The sequence below is a fragment of the Notechis scutatus genome, chromosome 6 (assembly GCF_049901735.1).
Source record: "Notechis scutatus isolate UNSWTSFEM ecotype Mainland chromosome 6, rNotScu1.2, whole genome shotgun sequence".
In the NCBI taxonomy this organism is placed as follows: domain Eukaryota; kingdom Metazoa; phylum Chordata; class Lepidosauria; order Squamata; family Elapidae; genus Notechis; species Notechis scutatus.
Genome location: NC_142014.1, coordinates 19,782,882 through 19,808,507, shown reverse-complemented (window position 1 = coordinate 19,808,507; position 25,626 = coordinate 19,782,882). Strand labels below are relative to the sequence as shown.

The 25,626-nt window shown below is 37.7% G+C and overlaps 1 protein-coding gene across 3 annotated transcripts in view; it reads right to left on the bottom strand.

The window, feature by feature from the left end:
- The window catches only part of CELSR1 (cadherin EGF LAG seven-pass G-type receptor 1), a 176,945-nt gene that overhangs the window by 31,451 nt on the left and 119,868 nt on the right, over positions 1–25,626 (bottom strand). For all 3 annotated transcript variants that reach the window (XM_026677651.2, XM_087969432.1, XM_026677652.2), the window contains exons 9-20: positions 22,896–23,062; positions 22,137–22,322; positions 20,324–20,437; positions 17,325–17,499; positions 16,193–16,334; positions 14,413–14,533; positions 13,373–13,556; positions 10,536–10,637; positions 8,924–9,018; positions 6,737–6,946; positions 3,539–3,722; positions 146–289 (exon numbers count right to left, since the gene is read on the bottom strand). In XM_026677651.2, the coding sequence (XP_026533436.2) occupies positions 146–289; positions 3,539–3,722; positions 6,737–6,946; positions 8,924–9,018; positions 10,536–10,637; positions 13,373–13,556; positions 14,413–14,533; positions 16,193–16,334; positions 17,325–17,499; positions 20,324–20,437; positions 22,137–22,322; positions 22,896–23,062 (1,824 nt within the window). The remainder of the gene's footprint in view (positions 1–145; positions 290–3,538; positions 3,723–6,736; positions 6,947–8,923; positions 9,019–10,535; positions 10,638–13,372; positions 13,557–14,412; positions 14,534–16,192; positions 16,335–17,324; positions 17,500–20,323; positions 20,438–22,136; positions 22,323–22,895; positions 23,063–25,626) is intronic.

Sequence of the window (25,626 nt, the reverse complement as noted above, 5' to 3'; positions counted from 1 at the left end):
CAATCTCACGATTTTTAAATGTGCTTCTATTGAAATTCTTAGAATTTCAAAAAGTTTAGAAAGTTTGTCTTGGAATTAAAGTTACAATCCCAGTAGATTTGGTGAGTAGAAGATTGGGAAGAGCTACTCTAAAACAGCATCATACCTTTTTTGATAGATGTTTTGAGCAAAGTTTCAGGAAACAAAACAGATGATTCCAAATCTTTTGGGTACTCTTCTTTGATTGTATTAAAATGCGGTACTCTAGCTCCAGTAAAATTAGACTTTTCAAATATGTCAACAGCAATAACTAAAAAGAAATGATATAAACAATGTAACAAGCAATATAAACAAGAAAAGTCATAGTATATAATTCACTTCTTTCACATATGGCTTAAATAATCAAGTAAATTTAGTAAGTTTAGTAAATTTAATGCTTTATTAGCTTTTTAAACCATAGAGATATTGGGGAAAAGTTTCATGATATTTATGGGATATTTTTCAGGAAGGAAGGAGTCAAAGCTATAACAAAGTGTGTGAAGATATAACACACCTGTCTGTTTTGGTGGTACCATATTCCACAACAGAAACATAGTTAAGCATTTTTAGGAATGCACTTGGATATTTGACGACTTCAACTGATTTCTCAGAAAATCACCCCCGTTTTCTAGCATAGAAGCATGAAGAAGTTGCTATATCAATTCAATGTCAGTCTTCCAAGGAATACACCTATAATAAATAAATACCGAAGCCCAGAAAATGGTCTCGCTCAGGCCAGCTTCAGGGTTGACATTTAAACTATTTATTCATTTAATTTATATGATTTCAGCAAGGTTCTCAGGGCTCATCCCTACTTGAATAGGTCAGGGATTGACCTCCAAAGCTTCTGCAGGCAATGCAGAGGTTCTACCGTTGGGCTTCAGTGCATCTTGAAATACTATTAAGCGTTTTTGTAGAGCAGCGATGTCAGTGAGAAATGTCTTTTGCAATAGGGATGTAGAAAAATAAATATACTTCAAGAGCAGGTGTCTTCTTTTGGCCTGGGGGCTGCACTTTGAAGTGATTATGATGAATGACTGCCTCTAAAAGTTCCAAGATGAATGTCACAGTTTTTTGGGGGGGAGATAGGTGGTAATTTTAAGAATCCAAACTCATAGAGGCTCAAGACGTTTAATTTTGCCTTTCTTCCGTGAAAAATACCACAAATCATTCTGATAAAACCCAGAAGCATTTTTACTGAATCACGGAGGCTGCAAATGGGAGGATTGCATGCAGTTTCCAAATCACAGGTTACACACCCACAGGAATTGGGGCCATTTTAATTTCACAATTTTAACTAACTTTTCTTTCTGTTGACTAAAATAATGCAACAATGCATTTGTTGATCATAAATTGCAAGTGTCCTCTTGAAAATGCCGGCTTGTATTAAAATAACTCATAACATAACCAAGATGATTAGGGGACTGGAGGCTAAAACATAAAATGAACGGTTGAAGGAACTGGGCATGGCTAGTCTAGTGGAGATAAGGACCAGAGGAGACATAATAGCATTGTTCCAATATTTGAGGGGCTGCCACAGAGAGGAGGAGGGGGTCAAGCTATTTTTTAAAGCACCCAAAGACCAGACAAGGAATAAGGGATGGAAATTGAACAAGGAGAGATTCAACCTGAAAATAAGGAGAAATTTTCTGACAGTGAGAACAACCAACCAGCTTGCCTTCAGAAGCTGTAGGAGCTTCATCACTGAAAGCTTTCAAGAAGACACTGGTCTGCCATCTGTCAGAAATGGCGTAGGGTCTCCTGCTTGGGCAGGGGGTTGGACTAGATGACCCACAAGGTCCCTTCCAACTCTGTTAATCTGTTAATTTTTTTAACATGTTTGAGATGTATTGGTTAGTGTTAAATGAGATTTTAAAAAACTAGGGCTTAAATCCTATTTCAGCAATTTCATTTTCATTTAATGAAAACTGTCATTCTTCTACCATCACATGGAAATAGTAAAACCCCTGTCTTGAGGATACACATTAGAGTTATAACATAATATATTCTACAGATCAAATTAATACAACATCACATACTAATTGAAACCACCAGATGAGAGGAACCAAAGCTGCACTTAGACAGAAGGAAGCCCCAATTCAATTCATTAAAACTAAGTTCCTGTCTAAACATTCCTAACTTCATTCTCAAAATAATTGGTCGTTTTCTGACATTAAATTGAGCCAATTATCTATTGACTGTGGCATTCACCCAGCCCTCCTATTTGTCTTCATGTACAAATACAGAAATTTAATGTCAAAACTAGCCCTAAACATTTTCTTCGGCTCCTTTTTTCTCGTTCTCATTTAATCTCCCTGTCAAATTCCTCAGCAGTTGCTGAATTCCCTGTCAGTGAGGCAATTCTTTGCTTATTAAATTTAGAGAGTGACATGTCTATCCCCTATAATCTTCCTTTATTATTTTTTTGTCTTTCGTTTCCACACCATGGTCCACAGGTGCTAGGATAGAAATGGTGATGCCATGGAAGAGAGACTGACAGGTTAGGAATCCCAGAGAACTGTTGAGTTTGACAAAGGGCTGAGTGATTCTGAAACACCAACATTAATCTGTGTTTCCCCCCCACTTGTATCACTGGGTACAGATAATCTCCATTAAGCTACTATACTTGGTTTCAAAAACTGTTAAGCAATTGCTAAGAGTGAACGTGGCTTTTGATCTAACTTCAGTTTTCCTTTGCTTTAGAGATCTGTGAAGACCATAAACAGGAGGATTGCTCATTTTTACTTTATTCCTTTTTTATTTACTTTACTTACGTTTTACATTTTGTCATGACAAAGTGTCTGGATTCATATGGAGAAATTGAATGTACAGTTATATCTGTCCTACAGCCAGCCCTCCTGTTCTTTTTCATATATATTGTGTGTATATATTATATATTATACACACACACACACACACAGAGAGAGAGAGAGAGAGAGAGAGAGAGAGATTTCTTTTTGGAACAGTCATTTTGCCTCATAAGAGAAGAAAAATGGAAATGCTTTTTTAAACTGCTACCTGGTCTCACTAATTTCAAAGCAGGATATGAACTATATTCGTCAAGTTACAATTGTAACAAAGCTCACGGCCATAGTAATTTGTGACAGTTGTAAATCTATTGGAAACTAGAATGCAGCATTGCAGGCCAATTCTGCTGACTGCCAGGGGTTCGATCCTGACTGGGTCAACCTTCCCATCCTTCCAAGGTCGGTAAAATGAGGACCCAGATCGTTGGAGAAAATACGCTGACTCTGTAAATCACTTAAGAGAGGGCTGTAAAGTACTGTGAAGCGGTATATAAATCTAAGTGCTATTGCTATACTTAGTATGAATTTTGAGAATTATAGCTCAGTTCCTCGGAAGGCTTCAGGTACTGAAGAGATGCTTTAAGACAGCGATTCGCAGGTATGTGGACTTCAACTCCCACAATTCCCCAGCCAGCATGATTGCTAAATTTGAGAAAAACTGCTTTAAAAAGTCGTATCGGATAAGAAAATGACCATTAGAGGCAAGAACTTACTCATGTTTGCAGCAATGATAACAAAAGGTTTCATGTAGGTTATTTTCATGTTCTTTGCCAGATTGTGAAAATAATTTTCATAGTGTTTCAGTAAGTGAGCGGTACCCGCTTCTGTCCTCTGGATGTGTTCCCAAAGGTCTTCTGTGCGAGGATCCAGTAAGGCACTACCGGTTTTTATGATATTCTAGGAGAAAAAGAAAAATATGCCAAGGGAAAAAAAATGTAACAATATCACACTTATAGTAGAAAGAAGCTGAACCGTATCCCTAACCCTAACCGAAACTCTTCATGCAGTCTAATGAAGCTTTCCTTAAACAAACACAAAGGATTATTATTTTATTTTCAGCGTTTTGCTCTTCAGTGACTTGCACCTTTTTAATATACAGTAGATCCTTGGGTCACAACCGTAATCCGTTCCAGGATTTTGGCCGCAACCTGATTTGGTCGTGAACGAAAGCACGACCGTCTGTGCATGCATGGACAAAACACACACACACACACACACACACACAAAAGCCACCAAAGGGGAAATCAGCATGGAAAGGGAATCTTTTTGCACTGATTTTGTTCACCCCCCGATTTTTGAATCATGACCCAATTCAAAAATCGGTTGGATTTTTTGTTTGCCACCCGATTTTCCACTGTATATCATAATTTGGTTTTCCAGTGTTTATAATTTTATTTAAATAGTTTTAGAATTTTAAACTGGATTATTGCTAAGTCTGAGGAATTGATAACTGTTACAAACAAACAAACAAACAAACAAACAATAAATAAATAAACCACCTGCCATTAGAATGGCTGTTGGAAAATGCTCCTGAGAATGCAATAAATAGCCAAGAAATCTAAAAGAACACTATTTTTTTCTCAGTGAATTGAGGTAGAAATCATTCTTAGCTAACATAGCTGAGTAACCATGAAAGAAAATGTGTATTACATTCAGATGGATTCATATTTTCCAAGAATAGCATGCAATATAGTGAACATATAGAAGAATAAAACTCTTCTTTCTTACGTATTTGGCATGAATGATACAACATATCTTCATAAAACTACAGAGCTCTCTACCAATGCAGTTAGTCCTGCATAGCGCTGAAAAACTGAATCGAGTAAGAGGTGGTTTTTCCTGACCTTAGCATGGAAACTATAATACGTTATATTTGTTGGCATTCATGCAAAATTATAAACTGTGTAATTGGAACACAAGCTATTTTTCAATGTTTGATACTTGATTTGTGTGAAAAGGCAGAGTTAACATTTCTTTCTTTGTTACACAGCCATCATTTGGGTTATTTTTTTTAACTATTTAAAAGCGATTATTTAATATTAAGGAAATTTGGAAAATATAGCTATAAAGTAAATACAAAGGAAAAAATGTTTCTTTTTATTGCAATTTGATAATACCAGAAAGGGCTTTTATTTTGCACAGTTTATAAAAGCGTAGAGAGATTGGCACTGGAGCTGTAATCATAGGATTATTGTTTCACAATGAGTTTAAACAAACTTCATGTTTCATAGCAACTTGGTTCTTTGGAGGATGAATTCAATTATTTTTTGGTGAATCTAAAGCACATTCTTAGATTTCAAAAACAGAATCTCTATGCTCTGTGGAATTCACTAGAACATTTTAATGCTGATACTGGCAGCAGTGCCAGAAAAAGGTGTGAACAGTCTATTTCCAATTTAACATTTTCCTTCAAACATGCAAACATCATTCAGTATTATATCTCACTTTCATTATGCTGGAGCTCTTATAGAGTAATACCTTGCAATGCATTTTCGCACAAAGCCATATAATCTAGGGCTCATTTTAAAAAAATATTTTTTTGTACTAACAGGGACTTACCAGGTGAAAGAAGGAAATGATTCCAACATCCACCTCCCTATCACAGGTCTATCCTTTTTTTCAGGACCAATTTATCAGAAATGCTACTTCAGCCCAGAAAACACGACTAAAAATATGAATATATTGCTCCATTGCACTAAAGAGATTATAACAGTGGCCATGATGGGAATGACATGGGACTCGTGTCAGGGTCACCTGTGGTGGCCAAGTGCTAAGGCAGGACTTCCCTGAGACCCTCCCTCCCTCTCATTATAATCTCCTTCCTTCCTTCCTTCCTTCCTTCCTTCCTTCCTTCCTTCCTTCCTTCCTTCCCTCTTCATTCTCCTTTCTTCTTCCTTCCCCTCTTTCCCCATTTTCCTTCCTTGCTGTCTTCCCACCTTCCCATCTTTTTCTTCATCTTTTGTCTTTCCCTTTCTCCTTTCCTGTCCCTTCTTGCATGCTCAAATGCAAAAGGGGAAACATTTCTCCATTTGTTTTGCTTTTAGTTTGTTTTTCTAGCCCTTCTGCCAGCAAAAACAGAGCCTGTACATGCCCCCCAAGCTACATTTTCACTGGCAGAGGCACCACAGGCTGGTCCTTTGCTTTCTCCAAGCACCGGTAGACAGGATCTGGCCCATGGGCCTTGAGTTTGACACCTCTGCTGTAGATCCTTTTTTAAGCTATAAATATTTTTTTTTATCAACAGTTGGTTTTAGTTGAACTGCTTTAGAAAGCTTGATCATTTATGTGTGAAAGCTTGATCATTTATAGTGAAATAAAAGATCTATTAAGGCCTTCTATGCTTTCATCAAGCCCCTGACAGGACTTCCCTTTCATATAGTCAGAAAACTGAACTACTAGATAAATAATGTGCAATCTTATGCCTCTCTTCACAGTGTCCTGTTAAGGTATTGAGATATAAGAGCTGACCAGTTGCTGTAAGGCTGATGCAATGTAAGGCTGATGCAATGAGGATGAATCAGCATTGGTATTGCCTTTTTAAGACTATCTATGGGTCCACAGTAGTCTTTACTTCTTTAAGAGGTGTCTATATAATGGTAGCCATTAGAGGGTGGGTTTCTCTCTCCTTGTGTTCGATATCCATTGCAGAGTTCTCTGTGCAGAATTAAGATTGATTACTTGCCAGGTATTTGCCTACCACATATATTTCTGTATATAACTGTCTTGTAGATAAACCACTGTTAAATGTCTAAGGCTCTGCATCTGTGTTTTGTTCATAATAGTAGTCACGCTGCAAACACTCTGACATGTCCTCCTAAGAAAGAAGAATTGCATTCCCACATTTTGGGCAACTGATTGTCCCTAAGGGTCATATCCTTGTGCTTTTTTGCTATCAGTTCAACATTCCTTACCTCATTAAATTCCACATCTCTTGTTGCAGCCAAATCAAACCCCTGTTGCTGGCTCTCATACTGCAACACCCTGATCATCATCTGGTACGCTATCCGCACATCATTTCCATAGAAGGAATTTGTGTGGTTTGTGGCATTCTGAAGCACTTTTGCTATCTGCACCGACTTATCACTGTCCATTTTTGTCTCATTATGGAGAAACTTCTCATTCTGACCAAAACAGAAAAATAAGGCAAAAATCAAATGTTAGGAAACAAGATTTCATTTGTTCATTGTTAAATCATTTGAAGGAGTGCTGGATTCATCCTTTTAGATTCAATTTGCCAGTTGGCTCACCTGGTAAATAAACCTTTATGTCAGAGGTCTCCAAACTTGGCAACTTTAAGACTTGTGGACTTCAACTCCCAGAATTCTGGGAATTGAAGTCCACAAGTCTTAAAGTTGCCAACTTTGGGGACCCTTGCTGTATGTGGTAGAAAGGTAGGCCAAGTTGTAGGTTTGGTTTACATGTAAATATACTGTACTCTTTCAGGGTATGAAGACTATCTGGTGTATGTAAACACACGCCTTTTTCCTGTACACATATCATCTTTTAGATATTTGGGCAGAAATTTTATGAAATGAACATTCTGCTCACGTTTGTCTGTCTATGTTTCTTTGCATATGCACTGAAACAGCAGTCCCTAACTTTTCTGGCTCTGTGGACCAGCAGAGGCGATGATGGGGTGTGTGTGTAGAGAGAGGGGTTGTTTCATATGCATGCACGCCACTTGCACCAAAGGAGCTTTGCACACTTGTCTGTAGAGATTCTCAGTCATCCAGATCGTGGTTGTCCCAAAGGTGCTTTTTCAGGAGGCAAGTGGTCTTTCTTGTTTTTCGTTTTGAAGATGTTTCGCTTCTCATCCAAGAAGCTCCTTCAGCTCTGACTGGATGGTGGGGAATGGAAGGATTTATACGCCTTGTAGACAGCTGGTCATTTGCATCCTTTTCAAGGGTCGCTGAAGCACTTGGAGGTTTATCTGTGTCCTCAGGGTCATCTGAGTAGTGCTTCTGGTTCCTGTAGTCTGCATTTTTTCCCCTCTGGAAATCAATTCCTGCTTCCCCATCATTCAAAGGGCGTTCATCCCAAATTTTATAGCTAAAAGCTATACAATTCCTGCAATGAATATAAATCCTTCCATTCCCCACCATCCAGTCACAGCTGAAGAAGCTTCTTGGATGAGAAGCGAAATGTCTTCAGAAGAATTTGGATGCTTGACAAGTGACTTATATATGATGCTTGTAGTGTCCCAGAGTCACGTGATCCCCTTTTGCGACCTTCTAACAAACAAAGTCAATAGGGAAACCAGATACACTTAACAACCGGATTACTAATTTAACAACTGCAGTGATTCACTTAACAAATGTGGCAAGAAAAGTTGTAAAATAGAACAAAATTCACGTAACAAATTTCTCACTTGGCAACCTAAATTTTGGGCTCAGTTGTGATCGTAACTTGAGGACTACCTCTACAGCTAGTCCTCAACTTACTTCCACAACTAGAACTAGAATGAGCCATGGTGGTGCGGTGGTTAGAATTGAAGGGTAATTCTGCCGACTGCCAGCAGTTCGATTCTCACCAGGCTCAAGGTTGTCCTTCTGTCCTTCTGAGGCAGGTAAAATGGGGACCCAAATAGGCTGAATCTGTAAACCTCTTAGGCTGTAAAGCACTGTAAAGCAGTATATAAGTCTAAGTGCTATTGCTGTTACTAGAATTTCCATGGCTAAGAAGGCAGTTATTATATGAATCACACCTGATTTTATGATTTTTTTGCTCCAGTTATTAAGAGAATCACTGCAGTTGTTATGTGAATCATATGTTCATTAAGTGAATCTGGCTTCCCCCATTGACTGTGATTGTTGGAAGCTAGCTGGGAAAGTCAGACAATTTGACTCTGGAACTCTGTAATCATCATAAATACATGCAGGTTGCCAAGGGCCATGTGACTATGGAGATACTGCAATGGCCATAAGTGTGAGGATTGGTCATAAGTAACTTTTTCAGGCCTATTGTACCTTTGAATGGTCACTAAGCAAATAGTTGTAAGTCAAGGCCTACCTGTAAATGACACATTAAAACTTTTCCAAAAATATTACCAATTTCTATGGAACAATTAATACTGTGCTCAGTAGGTACCCCATTCTTACCATGATTTTGAGAGTCACAAAGTTAATGGTAGTACAGTTAAAAAGTTGAGGGGACAGCCAGCCTTTCTCACTGCTACAATGCCGAACAGCGTTTCCTTAAAAAAGAAAACCAATTAGTGAGAAATTCAAAAGTTTACCATCGTGTTTAATTTATAAGAAAATTAACCTTTTACAGCTTTTCATTCTACGCAAATAGATGCTTAATGATTATATACAATTATAGGCAAGAAGCACTTCTAATTATATTTTTTTTAAAGGGCATTTTACAACAGAATCCCATGTCGATGGAGTTTGGTGGCGGCGGTATTGGTGGCAGTTTAACCAGGGGTGGGATTCTGCCAGTTTGGACCTGTTTGGGCAAACCCCTAGCTCCGAAGATCAGCTGGGAGCGAACCGGTTCGCTCCGATGATCAAGTGGCCCCGCCCCTGTGCTGTACTGACCTTTATCGTCCCAGCTGATCAGCGTGGAAGAGCGGATTGCTTCTCCTCAGCTGTTTTACTCCCCCCGAAGTAACATAGCAGGTAAGGATTTTTGCATTGATGTTCACGTGCGCTCAGCGTGCATCAGATGCGCGCAGGCGCGATCTCCGAACCAGTTGTTACACTGGCAGCATCCCACCCCTGAGTTTTACCAGTTAATTAAGAGAGTCAGTTTGGTCTAGTGGTTAAGGCAACAGGTTAGAAAGCAAGTGTGTGAGTGTGACTTCAAGTCCCGCTTAGCTCTGAAAGCCAGCTGGGGTGACTTTGGACAAGTCATCTTCTCTCCATCCAACTCACCTCACAGAGCTGTTTTTGGTGGGAAACCTTTCATACAACTGGAGACTCTTGAACAATATGTAAGAGCTTTATTATGGAGCTTTTGCAAAAGGGAATTCTGTGCTTGTGGCCACAGAAGACATGTTTCCTGGGAAGGCTGGGGTTTATATACAGTTTCAAATATACAGTCTCTGCCCCTTTCCGGGTTCACAATCGATCCATCTACATATCACCCTACGCAATACCCTATTATTGTAGCATACCATCTGTTTTACATATCCCAGAGTGGGAAGGTGTGTTGGGTATGTTTGCCGCCTTGAGTTATTTGTGAAAATAACATAGGTTGGATGTAAATAAATGAACGAAGAAATAATGAAATCATCAAAGAGAATAGAATAGAGTTGGAAGGGACCTTGGAGGTCTTCTAGTCCAGCCTCCTGCTCAAGCAGGAGAACCTATACCATCTCAGACAAGTGACTGTCCAGTCTCTTCTTAAAAACCTCCAGTGAAGAAGCGCCCACAATTTCTGGAGGCAAGCTGTCCCACTGGTTAATTGATTTTCTACATATGTCATTATAAATATGCCATTATGATGCAGAATAAAAGAGAAGATTCTGATTATGTTTTCAAAAGTTTTGTTTTTCTCCCCCCTCTTATGTTTCAACTACCAAATTGATTGCTTTGTCTAAATGGAATTTTTAATATGTTCTTAACATATTCTGTCTGGGCGAAACAGACTTCCATCTTCAGGCTTTCATAGACAACTTCCTTCCATATGTCAACCAACCTTTTAGAATTTTTATTTTTCCCAACACTTAACCTAGAATAACACTTTATATATCTAACAATTACTTACCCACTGATCCCTTAGGACATGGAACAGCAGCAGGTTGTCCAAACTTGGTTTGTGGCCACCAAATGCCAGCTTCAAAAGCTTTGGGACATCCATTGTAAACCACTGCATGAGATTAAAGTGAAAGTTATATATATATATATAACTATATACATTTAATGAGAAAGAGAGGGGGGCAGGGCGAGAGACAGAGAGATCAACAATATAAAGCAGGGGTGTCCAACCTTGGTAACGTTAAGCCTGGAGGACTTCAACTCCCAGAATTCCCCAGCCAGCTTTGCTGGCTGGGGAATTCTGGGAGTTGAAGTCCTCCAGGCTTAACGTTACCAAGGTTGGACACCCCTGATATAAAGCAATAGCAGAAAGAAGAAATGAAAATAATCACTATTCTTGTCTTGTTTTGGAAAGATGAGAAGTGTATATAATCTTGCTCAATGTTCAAAGCCTTTATTGTCATCGTACATCATGTATACAATGAAATTGGTTTAGCCTCTACTGGTGCACTCCATACAGGAATACAAGACATCAATAATACTTATACAAGTAGTTAGGGGGAAAAAACCTAGTCATACGTTTCCATACGTACGTCACATTCTGTGCAACATGTATATTACTCTGGTATATGATCTTATATCATGGTATATACATATTACACACTATACTGGCACCAGTGAAATTCAACGTATTAACCTGTTTGTGGTGCTATATTGTGTTTAGGAGTCTGACAGCCCATGGGTAGAAGCTGTTTTTAAACCTGTTTGTCCGGCTGGCTATACTTCTGTGTCTTCTGCCTGATGGTAAAAGTGAAAAGAGACACTGGCCAGGATGTGAATTATCCTTAAGTATCTTGAAAAAGAAATAAAAAACAAAACAAAAAAACGTTTTTTCTGCAAGGGTTCCAACCAAAAAGTCCCGTTATTCATAATTTATTGTAATATACTGCTTAGACTGAGTTTGACATGATAATATTTAATCAAAGCAAATCTCTCAAGGATGATCAGCCTACATTTATCCTTAAATTTAATTCCTTTCTATACAATTGATTTATCTTCTCCCTTGCTGCTTCATTGAGAATTGAAGATAGCCAACAATGATTAAAATACAAAGAAATTTAAACCTCACATTAAAACAAGAATGTGAAATTAAAATCTTGGCAAAACTATGTATCTTGGGCTTTTCTCAAGTGGAAAAAATGTACTTCAGAACCAACTCCTGAATCAACTATCCTTCAGTAAAATTGCTAAGGAGAATAAAAAACCTGCTACACATTAACAGACAAGTCAAACAACTGACAGGGCTAACATTAATCCTGAATGGTAGATAAAATAATGTCTCTTTGGCATTGGGAATATAAATTATTCAAATCAGTCTAGGAAGGATATTCTATAATGAGCCATCTCTAATTAGAAGGACTCTAATCTACTATCTCTAATAGCTTCCCACCTCTTTTACAGAAAACCATGCACAAAATATGTGAATAGTATAGAATAAAATAACAGAGTTGGAAGGGACCTTGGAGGTCTTCTAGTCCAACCCCCTGCTTAGGCAGGAAACCCTATACCATTTCAGACAAATGGTTATCCAATCTCTTCTTTAAAACTTCCAGTGTTGGAGAATTCACAACTTCTGGAGGCAAGCTGTTCCACTGATTAATTGTTCTAACTGTCAGGAAATTTCTCCATAGTTCTAGTATACAAGTATGTATAGTATATGTATAGTAGATGTATAGTTCTAGTATGCAAGTATACAAGTATATATGTATATGGTACAAGTATAGTCGTATATGAATGTAAAAAATACTTCAGGTTCACTAGTTTTATGCTTAATGCTTTAAGTATAAAACTATGAGAGTTGTGTTTGTCACTGGGATATTTCTAGAACCAAGCATAGAAGTGTTGAAAGGAGCAAGTGGGAGGGAGGATTGAAAGAAATCCAATATCAGAAGAAATATATGGAATACTGAAGTTTTTAAATACGAAAGCTAATAGAACAGAAAAAGGACTACAAGCTCACTGCTCAGAGTCCAGCCTTTTTTCACTCTCAACTGATTCATTAGCTCTCAATCAATACCAATATAGCTTGGTTTGCATGCTCTCCATAGAATCGTTATTTGTTCCCATGGCACAGCAAGAAAGACGGATCAGAGCAAGGCACAAGCTGCTGGTGTCTAGACAACAGAAGGAGCCTATTTTTACGCCAGGAAGAACATTTGTGCCTACCCATCTTATTTTCCTCAGAGGCCTCAGAGATAGCCAATTCTATGAAACAATTTAATCTTCAATTTCAAATTCTTCATCAGTAGATGATAAAAAATAGATACAGGTAAGTCCTCGACTTTCAACAGTCCATTTAGTGACCATTCAAAGTTACAACGGCACTGAAGAAAATGACCTATGACCGTTTTTCACAGTTACAACCTTCCCAGCATCTTCATGATCATATGATCAAAATTCAGATGCTCGGCAACTGGTTCATATTTATGACCATTGCTGTGTCCGGGGGTTATGTGATCCCTTTTTGCGACCTTCTGACAAGCGAAGTCAGTGGGAAAGCCAAATTCACTTAACAACGGGGTTACTAACTTATCAATTGCAGTGGTTCAGTTAACAACTGAGGCAAGAAAGGTCGTAAAATGGGACACAATTCACTTAAGAAATGTCTCACTTAACAAAGGTCTCACTTAACAAGAGAAATTTTGGGTTCAATTGTGATCATAAGGTGAGAACCACCTGTATAAGTAACTGGCTATATCTACTTTTTATTTACCTCCATGGCAGTCAACACTTTTCAAAATGGAGGACAAGTTTTCAAACGTAGCAAATGGCAAACCAAGAAGATACCTTCACATCCATGAGGTGTAACTTCAGCAAAAGGATTATCACAGCGATTACACTGTCGTCCAATCACTCCTGATTTGCAGGGACATTGTCCAGTTTCCATGTCACAAGTGCGAGTGTGGGAACCAGAAGGGAAACAATAACACGGATAACAAGTGTCATTTTTCTGTGGTCGGTAATAGTTTGTCTGGAAAGAGGAAAATCCATCAGTCAGTCAAGGCTATCATAAATGCAATGATTTGAATGTAGGATTATTTAAAAAAAAATAGGAATCCTGCCTTTCCCCCACCCCAGGAAAATGATACTTAAAATAAACTTTTCATGTACAGACACTGAACTCAACAGCTGGGCTTTTTCAAGTTTCAAAATCTAACATGGAGATAAAAAATGAGGAGATGGTAGGGCATAAAGTGGAATATACACCGGAATTTTTCTTACTCAGAATCATAACAGAAAAATATAATAAAGAGATGATTTATTTAATTATACATGTGATCACGGCAGCAAGGTTAACCTTTGCTCAAAAGTGGAAAGATAAAAAAATTCCCGATGAAAGCGAAGTAATAAAAAAGATATGGACTTGCAGCTGAGATGGATAAATTAACTTTGGAAATGAAAGATAAAGAAGAGACAGAATATTATAAAGTATGGGATAAATTCTATCAATGGTGGGAAAAAAGGAAGGATCTACAATCAAAAGAAAGTAGGGTTGACAGAACAGATGATTAGAAATAGAAAATATTGTATAAATGTATAAAAAACATGTATTCTATGCCATAATGCGTATGACAAACAGGATTGTCAGGACAATCACACCATGTCCAATGTTTTTAACAATAAAACTTTTGAAAAAAAAGATAATTCTTATTCAAATAACTCCCAAATCTACCCTTATTTTTTTTCTTGAAACATAACTTTAAGACCAAGGATATAAAAAGGAATTTAGAGATTTTGAAGATGTATGGAGATTTCAGTTAAATCTCATCAATATTATTCAATTCTGAATTCCTGAAGTGTGATGCAAAGAATGATCCATTCCTTACCTTACAACGACATACTCCATTTGTCTTATTGCAATCAGGATCAAATCCTTTACTGATGTCACAATTACATGGCCCACAAATGGGATTTCCCCACCAGCCTCTGGGACAAGGTAAATCAATTCTACAGAGGAATTTGAATGTTGAAAGATGTAATAATCACTACTCTCGTTCAAAATTATGTAAAGATGAGTTTAAAAAAAGATATTCTCTTTCGCCCAAAAGAGCAATGCATGTCTTGCTCTTTTGTGCTAACATTTCATAAATTCATATACTGTATGTGTGTTTGAATTTATAAAATATTATACATGAAATAAAAGAACACACACCTATACATACACACACTTCAGGCTAAGTTCTCTGACTTCTGTAACAGATAATTTCTTAGAGAGATTGTCAGGTGTGAACAACCAGACTCACACATGTAAAATTGAAACTAGCTACTTTATTGTTCAATGCCTATTTCACAGGAATCTTCCCAAATGAGCAATTTCATTTTAAATCATATTTTATTCCAATTCCACTTTAAATTGCTTTTATCAAATTGTAGTAATAATTTGTTTCTGGAATTCTGCACTTTGATATGGCCCAAGGGCTAATCAATACATAAAGTTTAATAACTTCAGATTAATTCCCCATTTGATTCCTCCCCCTGAATGGGACATTGCTTTCCAACATCAATTGTGTGATGGTACTTTGCCAACTATAACTGATCTCAGCAAGCTGAATAGAGTCAGACCTGGCTAGTACTTGAACGGAAAAACACAAGGAAATCCCAGGATTGTAGCTAGAGTGGGAAGACAAACATACATGCCAAAAGAAGGAAAGAGCAAGCTATTTCTGTATGTTTGCCAAGAAATCACTAGGAATTGAACTCAACATGGAAAATTTCCCAATGAAAAATACAATAGAATGGTATGAATTAAATACGACTAAATAAATTATCTCACATATTTTGTTTGAAACATAATGGCTCACTTTTATGTATGTTTGTATGTGTGAGAGATTGTAGAGAGTACAGGTAGTCCTCGACTTACAATGGTTCATTTAGTGACCATTCAAAGTTACAACAGCACTGAAAATAATGACTACTGACCAATTTTCACACTTATGACTGTTGCAGCATCACTGTGGTTACATGATTTATATTCAAATGCTTGGCAATTGACTCAGTGGTGGGATTCAACATTTTTTACTACCAGTTCTGTGGGCGTGGTCTGGCTTGGTGGGTGTGGCTTGGTGGGCATAGCAGGGGAAGGATACTGCAAAATCCCCACATTCCCTCCCCATCCCACTAGCCTGCTTTCCAGCTCCGTTCTCCTGTGCAGGGCAACAAAAGAAGAGCCAGCCAATCAGCTGGGACTCGGGAGGCAGAGAATCGATGGGGGCAGGGCCAGTCAGAGGGGGTATTTGCTGGTTCTCCAAATTACTCAACATTTCCGCTACCGATTCTCCAGAACTGGTCAGAACCTGCTGAATACCACCTCTGAACTGACTCATATTTACAACAGCTGCAGCGTCTCAGGATCACATGATCCCCTTTTGCAACCTTCTGACAAGCAAAGTCAATGTGGAAACCACATTCACTTAACAACTGGGTTACTAATTTAACAACTGCAGTGATTCAGTAAAAAAGTATGACCCGAAAGGTTGTAAAATGGGGTAAAGCTCATTTAAAAATTTCTCAGTTAGCAACATAAACTTTGGCCTCAATTGTGGCCATAAATTGAGGATTACCTGTATTTAGAAAGGAAAAGAAAACTAGCCAAAGTCCTTTGCTTACTTGCTTTCACAGTACTGTCCATAATAGCTTTGTCCACATTCACAGGTGTATCCATGAGAAGAGCTTGGTTTATGAATACAAGTAGATACATGTTCACATGGGTTCAAACTACAAACATCAACACAATCTGTTCCAAAGTACCCTGAGAAGACAAGGATACAGTCACAGAGAAAACTGAGAACTTATTAATGTTCTAAAATTCTCAGAAATAAACAAAATTGGACACTAATAACACTTCTTGAATTATCAAGACCTTTTTGTATAGCCATCAAAAAAGTTATTTTTGTTTAGAAAGAGTGAGACCACATATACTACAGGATGATCTAATATTGTGCAGCCACGTATGGAAGCAACTTAAGTGCTGCTTAAGGTATTAAAGGAACTAATTTAAAATATGCTTCTTGATTTCTGAATGTTCAAAAAAGGGCTTAATGATATACCTAACAAGTATCTCACAAATAGAAGTTGTTCAGGAGCTATCATTCAGACAAAGGGGTTTGGAAATAAGCTCTGTAGTAGCATAATAGGAAGCCTGTATTAACCCTATTAAACCTTACATTAAACATAATTATTGGGATTTACTTTTTAAGTAAATATGGATTAACATGTCAGTTATGCAGTTTAAAGCTCAAACTAAAACTCAGTCTGTAAAAAAAAAACCTGAATTATATAAAGCAGGTTAAAATACTTTTTTAAAACTAAAATCATTTTGAAGTTTAAACAAATAACAATTCCATTTTATATTTCAATCACATTTAATCTTGTGATCATATTCAATTGTATATAAATCATTTTCTTTTCCAACACTCATGTTATGGGGCAAGAAGTGGACACTGAAAATTCTTCCAATTAAAACGAATACAAGAGATTCTGGAATTTTTGTTTAGTTTTGAGAGATATTGTAGCATTTTCTTCACTTCCCGCCAAAAATGAAGATGGTGATACTTGAGAAAGTAACAAGAGCCGAGTGTCATTCAGAAATGTGTGTAGGACCATCAACTTCCCTTGCACGAGATTATAGGCAGAAATTTCTGTTCAGCTGCCAAATTATAGGAAAACATTCTTAAACATGCAGTTCTATAAAGTTCAGAACCTTGGATTTTATGACCAACTTGCTACAAGCCATAATTACCTGGGTCGCAGATACATGAGTAGCTGTCCCAGTCATCACTACAATAGCTGTGAAGGGGACAAGGGTTAGAATCACAAGGATTGTCTACTTCACAGCCATCCTTCACATTAATCTTGACTGCCTGTTTCATGTTCAGTGTAGCAACATTTGTAGATGTTTCTCCCATCCTCACTCCCTGAAAAAAAAAAGAGACCAAAGGAATAACCAACTAATATATATATCAATATAAAGCATAGTGTTGTACTGGTGGTATAGGAGAAAGAGAAACAATTTCATGTGCTCCTTTGACGTAATCATAAAAAGACTTCAAACTTCAAAAAATCAAGAGAGAGAAGCGACTTAGAACTAAGGAGAAATTTCCTGACAGTTAGAAGAATTAATCAGTGGAACAACTTGCCTCCAGAAGTTGTAAATGCTCCAATGCTGGATGTTTTAAAGAAGAGATTGGATAACCATTTGTCTGAAGTGGTGTAGGGTTTCCTGCCTAAGCAGGGGGTTGGACTAGAAGACCTTCAAGGTCCCTTCTAATTCTGTTATTTTATTCTATTCTAACTTTCACTTCTATTTTTTGCTTAAGCACGTCTTGGTTAAGCCCAACACGTTTATTTATCTGTTTATTTCTAGATTTATAAGGCCCCCCCCTACTTAAAAAGTGTAACTCTGGGTGGTGTACCACAACTAAAAACAAACAATAAACCAACTCCCATAACATTAAAATATACACAAAGCAAAAATATGAAGGAAAGACTTTTAAAATAGCAAATAGGAACCATAATACAACAACCAAGAGGGGACTCTCATTCAACTATTCTCAAATGCCTGTCAGGAAAGCTAGGCCTTCAGTGCTTTCCCTGAAACGAAGCTTGTAATATTCTGGGAAGGGAAGGGAAATTGTCCCAGAACACATGGACAGCCACTGAAAAGGCGAAATTCCTAAGTCCCATAAAGCAGGGGTCCCAACCTCCGGGCTGTCTCCCCACTCCCCACAAAGCCAGAAAGGTTGGGGAACTCTGCCATAAAGTGAAAAGATTTAGAAGTGGGAACCAGAGCATGGACTCCATGTAGAAGTGTATGGGGCAGGCAGATATTTTTGGGAGAAGGTAATCCCTAAAGAAACATGCCCTTATGCCAGGTAAGTCTTTTTTTAAAAACCCATCAGTACCAGTGGTGGGATTCAACTTTTTTTTACCACCGGTTCTGTGGGCGTGGCTTGGTGGCTTTGCATGTGCCAAACACCCACTTTGCGCACGCGCAGAGGGTTTGATACTGGCCTTCTCCTGCAATCCTCCATGCTCCCTGCGTCTTCAACAGCTAATGCGCGGCAATCGGCTGTGCCGCGCAAAGCAGCTGAGCTTCAAAACTTTATTTCAAAAGAAATAAAGGCCCGTATAGAGCCGGGGCACGTGGGAGGGCCCAGCAGCTGATCGTCGGAGTGAACCGGTGATCCTTGGAGATACCTGTTCAGTCGAACTGGGCCGAACCGGTAGAATACCACCACTGACCAGCACCCATATATCTATTGGGAGCTAGTCAGTGCAGAGACTATTGGTTTTCTTTGGACACAACGAGCTGTACCAAGAACTACCTGTACTATAAACTTCCCAATGGACTTCAAGGGCTGCTCCATGTATAGCCGCCTCAACCAGAACCAAGGATACAAACACTCTGATTCCCAGGTATTTATTTATTTAAAGATTTTGGTGGATGTTTTAAAAAGAAATGAGCCTATTTCAAACTCTAGTAGTTTATGAACTGCACTAAATTAGAGTTTGGGATTTGAACAAAAGCCCACATGGAGATTAATGTATGTCTCTTGGTCTTTTCCATGCTGGAAATATTGAGAGCCCACACCCACTGCCTACTGTGGTTGATTCATGGCTGACATCATGCTGAAGGATGATTAATGCGATGGGACTCTGATGGGGCGTGCATAAGCGCACCAATCGTGCCTACCGTCCTTGTCCTATTTGTTCTATATTGCACATTAACATTCTTGTAAAACCCCATCCTGATTGGCCGAGACGCACAGCACTCGGATTGGCTGAGCAAGTCCGCACTGATTGGCCTGTTGCGAATCTCCGCGATTGGAGGAAACCGATCGCGGGGATTCAACGGTGTCATTGCCAGCGGCTGGCCAGGCAAGTTCAATATAAGCCGCCACCGATCCAAAGAAGCGATCCGATCTCAGAGCGAAATAAAAGAGCTTAAAAAGTCACTGAGTCTCGCGTCTCCTTTACGATCGGCAAACATGACACTATTGTTTTTTATTTTTCTTATATCTATCTCATGTATTCAAAACTATATTTATTCTTATAGCTGTATCTTGTAAGCGATTGACAAATCAAATAAATACTAAAAAAAAATAAATACTAAAATGTTCCAAAAATTAAACGAGTCAATCGGAAGTATTAGGTCAAAAACCCATTTTTCTTAAAACTAAGTTGTTAACTGTAGATCTGAGCAAAGAATCTTTTTAAAAAATTATTTCATAAACCATGAACAGAGAGCATTCCTCCCCAAAGTGCTAAAAGAAGCTGCATCTTTCGAAAGGTTGACAAAGTTGCTTTGAAGGCTTTCCCAAGCCCTCTGCATGTCTGTCTCTGCACATTGACTCTGTCCCAGACCATATGATTTACAAATACATGTTCAGACAAATGGAGACACTTTCTGAAGCAGCTGTGTGAATCTTCCAGAGGATAAAGCTGCTTTAATATGTCAAAAAATAGTGCTTAGTTTCCATCAATGTGTTTGCATAGAAGCCTCTTCTGAATGTTTTACAGAATAACATTTCCAAGTAATTAAAACATCTGAATGCAATTCCAACGAACAAATTCAATTAAAATCAAAGAAACTCATAATTAGGCACTTAAACTCATAATTAGGCACTTTTAAACAGAACACTGCTCATTTTCTTTCTGCTCTCTCCCTTCTCTTGTCTTTGACAAAGCTAGAATTCTTCTCATAGTTAATGCAAAGTTATTTATTTTCAATTTGTTCACCTGTAGACAGCCATAGAAGCCCTGCTGCACAGAGACTAGATCTCCAGAGACACCTCCTACAATAATGCTTTTCATTTTTAGTCCAGGTAGCTGATTTCCAATCTGCACAGTGCTCTAAAGAGGAAAATAGGGGAGAGGATTAAAGCTTTTCCATAAATTCTTAGTTACAGTATTTCACTGATATATTTTTTTAAAGCAAGAATAAGTCTGAAAGTGGTAATAGAAGCTATTCATGTTGTGCTTCTGATAAGGAAGCCATTCCAAAAAGTATAATGCCTTCCCCTGTTCAACACGATTTCAACAAATAAGTGACAATGGTAATTTATCTTTCATGAGTGAATAAATCTTCTGTCACTAAAAGGTAGAAGCCAAGTAGTATTAAATCTTCGAGTAGAATCCAATGTACTCTATGTAGGCTTTGGTTATCATGAAATCCATCTTGCTAGAATTATGATGCCCACATAGTTCAGATTTCCCTGTTCTGCTAGTGAAGGTTGAGCATTAATTAAATGTTTGCCACCCAACTCCCAACAAGAGTTCATAAATAAAAAACAAGAAAAAAGTACAGAATGTTTAAAAAATGGCAAAGATGACAAAAAGGGGAGCTACAAAAAAAGAAATGAGCCCACACGATGGAAAGGGGATTTCACTACCCTTCTTCAAAAGGGAGGGTATCAAATTCTTGAGGGAAAACTTAATTGCACAAAGGAGGCATGGCTGTAGGGAATGCGTCCTTCTAAGATCCCAACAGCTGGTGTTAATTGAAGGATTCCACAGCACACGAATCCAGATTAAATTGGCTAGGCAGATATTGTGGAAGACAGGTAGTCCCTCATATAACCAGGTCCTACACCATGTAGGGTTTTATGGGTATTAACCAGCCCCTTGAATCATACCTAGAAGCAAACCAGCCACCCCCAGTGCAGCTTGCGAAGCTATTGTGTTAAGTGGGCATACTAAGACATTCCCATCACTGCTCACGGTGCTGTACCTTGTTTCTCCAGGAAGACATACAGACTGAACACACACTCTTAAATGGGTAAGAGCAACCTCATTCAATGTTAATAATGTATGTAGGTGGCCTGAATACCTATAGCTACTCAATATTGGTAGAATTGAGTCAAGAGATAATTCTTCCCTATCCAAACCCTCACGACCTCCAAGCACTGGGGTAGAATCTTGCCAGCCTCCCTTGGCACACTGGGGTTGAAAGATATAATTTGGCATCATCAGCATACTGATGATACGGAACCCCAAAATGGCAGATCACCTCATCCTGTGATTTTATATAGATGCTGAAAAGGAAGGAAAGGAAGTAGAACCCTGAAACATCCTACAAAGGAATGAAGCTCCCTTTGCCCACCAATCAAGCAAAAATGGCCCCAGAGAAAGGAAGATAACCATAAAAAATGGTGCCTCAGTCCAGGGACCAAGTCAGAAAGATATTGTGGTTGTTGATATCAAAACTGCTATTGAGGCGCACAAGGATCAATGCATCACAAGTCATCTACTGTACAAGTGCAACCAAAACTTACTTAGTAGTAAATCCTGGTCTGAAATCTAACTGAAACAGGTCTAAATAATATTCCCTCTAGGATTTTCACCAGCTGCAGATGTACTTGAGTTCAACATACAGACCTGGATCACACTGGGTTAAGAATAGCTGGCAGGTTATAACACAACTGTTAAAGAAAAATATATTTCTGAATCTATGATAGAAACAATGAGAAATGACTTCATTCTAGCATGCTGACACCTATTCTGGCCATTCCTGTCTCATTTTGATAATGAAAGATTATGGATGTCATCTTACCTGATACATGCCATAATCCAAGGACACAACAGCAAGATACTTGATGTCTTTGCCATCTTTTGCACTCTTCAACTCAATTAGCAAATGATGCCATTCACCATCATTGATCCGCACTTGGGTCATCCTCAAACTAGCCACCTGATTCTGTCCATCATAGACCTCAAATACCACATATTTATTCAGTATCTGTTGAAAACATATCTTTAGTTGATGAAAAAACAACAACCTTGAATTGCTGGAAAAATGCTGTATATACATCGAAATATACATGCAATTCTTGGAAAATAGTTATAAAATACAGGTTATTTTTTTAAGACAACTTTATGATTTATTCTTCAGCGGATTATTAATATGTAGACAAATATTCTATCTATATTCAGTATTAGGTCCAGTATGAGTGGCAACTCTCAATTAGATCTATACTCTTCTAGATCTTCTAGATCTATATGCACTGATTAATATTTAAAGCAGTCTTGATTTGGCAAAAACATTTTTCCTTCTGCTAAAACAAACAGGGGGACTAAAAAGTTAGTATCCCTACTTAAGACTGCTCGGCTGAGTGAACTCTACAGTTTTGTGACATTCTGCAACTTCAGGGATGGTCAACTTCGGGTTTGTTCAATCTGCTTTGCTTTTAACTACGTCCCAGAGCCGACTGTAAATGAAATATGCATAAGACTGTACTGTTGAATTGTCTTCATAGCTAAGGAAGACATTTTACTGTTTGCCATTTGTGACTGAGTTGATAAGCTAACATACCTGTATATTAATCTTAGATGATATTCCCGCATCAGCTTGCATTAAAACACCATTAACCTTGCGAGTTCTAAACATGAGACCAATGTACCACGGTATAGAAATAGTGATATCAAGGTTACTCCAGCTGATGATGCTTTCACCAGTGAAACGCTGAGGAAAAGGCATTGCTATAACACAAGGCAAAGAGAAGACAAAACAGGATTGATTACTTGATGAAATGTTTTAGAATGAGGGGGAAATTCTCAGAACATTCTTAATTATACCCAAAATGAATATTGCATGATACCAGTAAGGATATAAATAAAGCCAGGAGACTTTCAGCTTCTGGGATCTCCCTTCTTTTTCATTAGAAATCCAAATATTATTAACTTAAGTCTAATGCAAAAAAGAAATAAGAAAAAAAAAAAAGAACTCCCTGTCCAGAATATAGCCTTTTCAGAGAAATACCCACTTTTGTTTATTTCAAGCTTTCTTTTTTTTCTTTTATGTAATTTTAGGTTGGGTTTATTTTTTCCCAATTGCTAATGTCACTAGGTAGCAAAATGATCTTTACATGTAGAAACACGTTTCTTCAGCAAAACCTGTGGCCTATTGATTTTGTAGACAATACTAAAAAAAAGTGAAAAAGCTACACAATTTAATTAAGGAGCAGCAAAATTAAAAAGCATTTTCTAGACACTGATAGCAAAGGACTATAGATTCTGTAGACCAAAATATCTAGACAAATACCCAATTGTCCACATACAGCCTAGAAAAGTTGAAGGCCTTCTGCCACAGGAATCATACTTTTCTCTATGTGGCAACACTGAGACTGTTACTTATGCTACACAAATATTAAGAGCCGGTATGAGAATTCATACATTTCACCAAACAGAACGTAAAGTTTACTGTGTACAGCTAATCTGTAAAGTTTCTGTCCATGGAGAAATACCATATATTGAATAACAAGCATGTTATTCTCAACTGTAGTTATAAAAAGGCATTGAGCTTAGCTTTGAATTTATAAAAGGTAGCAAAATCCAGTAAAATGTTTAAAAATGTATGTATGAATGTGGTTCTGACAATTTCTGGGCCCTGGTAATAGCAAGGATGCATGCTATTTATTACTGTCTATTAAGAATCTGACAGTGTTATTTTTATGGCCCCGAGGGGCAGCAAAATAACACATTTATAAAGGAGCTGACAAGCCTAAATTGGTGGTTGCTGTGTCACCTATGCCCCAGGCAAAAAGCACTTTGATCCTATGAATATATTTTGTTCCCTAATGCGCAATTGTCCTCGGTGCTTTTACTTCTAGTTCAATTTGATCATTTGTTTAAAATTCTCCTTTTATTGACATTACTTATTTTCCTTTTATGTATATTCTGCTCTACATATCTATCTTACAAGTAATTAATTGATCTTACCTATGTACACTTGACAATAGCATGAATCAAATGGCTTTTGAAAGTAGATTTTTGCAGAAAACCAAGTATGCTACACAGAAGGACTGTGTTTAAGAATTTGCTTTAGCTGAATTTCTTCCACAACATGGGAACAAGAGCTTGCAAAATGCATCACACAGATTCCGACTTCAATCGTGATTAGAGATTAACATGCTATCAAAGTTTATTACAAAAAGCCTTAATAAGAAGCAACGATGATTCAAAATGATTTTGCATCAGCTCAAAGAAAAGCACGAAAAAAACCCAATCCTCTAAACATAGTACACCATTTTGACTGCTGTAACAGAAATGACGGCAGAACATAAGTATTGTTCACAGTAATAATTCTTTGGAATCTTAAGGCAAATTAACAATATGGGGAGAATCGTTTTTTAATTGTTTTCGGAAAGACAGTTCATCAAACTGATTTTCACATTTTCTTGGAAGCATAAAGCATTCACACTTATATTCTTAAATGCACTTAGTAAATTATGAATAGGCAGCTCAAGTTCTCAGAGTGCCGAAATGTCATTAAGTAGATAAGAGTTTGCAGAAGTACAGTGTAATATTTAGAAACCGCTGCTTTTAAAGCCAATATGGAGGCAAAGACAATTCAGAAAGATTGGTGGAAAGCTGATATTCTTACTGTAAATATATATTTACAGGTTGTTCTTAATGCTGATTTTCTCCTGCAGCACGAGAGAGTTGTACAGTACAGTATTATCTAAGAAGTATTCCTGGGCGAGTGGGGGACACACTGAAATTCAAAGAACCTAGCCAGCATTTTCCGTGTGTATAAACTTTAAAATACCCTCTCACATTCATTGCCAGCTGCTAAAGAGTCATAGATGTAGTACAGAATACAAATTTCCAACCTGGGAACAAATGAAATTTTTTTTTTCCTGAGGCTGACAAATGGGAACAAAGAATTGCAATGAAGGATATGAACGAGGATTTTGTTCTCTGTTAAGATATACAGTGCATTCAGGAAGTATTCAGACCCCCTTCACTTTTGACAATTTTGTTATGCTGCAGCCGGATTCTACACTTGTTGAAATTTATTTATTTTTCCTCATTAATCTACACTCAGCACCTCATAATGACAATCTCCCATTCCAAGTGTGTAAATCTTGTTGAGTCATACCCCAAAAGACTTGAGGCTGTAATTGTAATTGTCAAAAGTATCTCAACAAAGTACTGAGTGCCAATACTTAAGCCGATATGACATTTCATTTTTTTTCTTTTTAATGAGGAAAAAAGTGATTTTCAACCACTGTAGAATCAGGCTGCAACATCACAAAATTGAC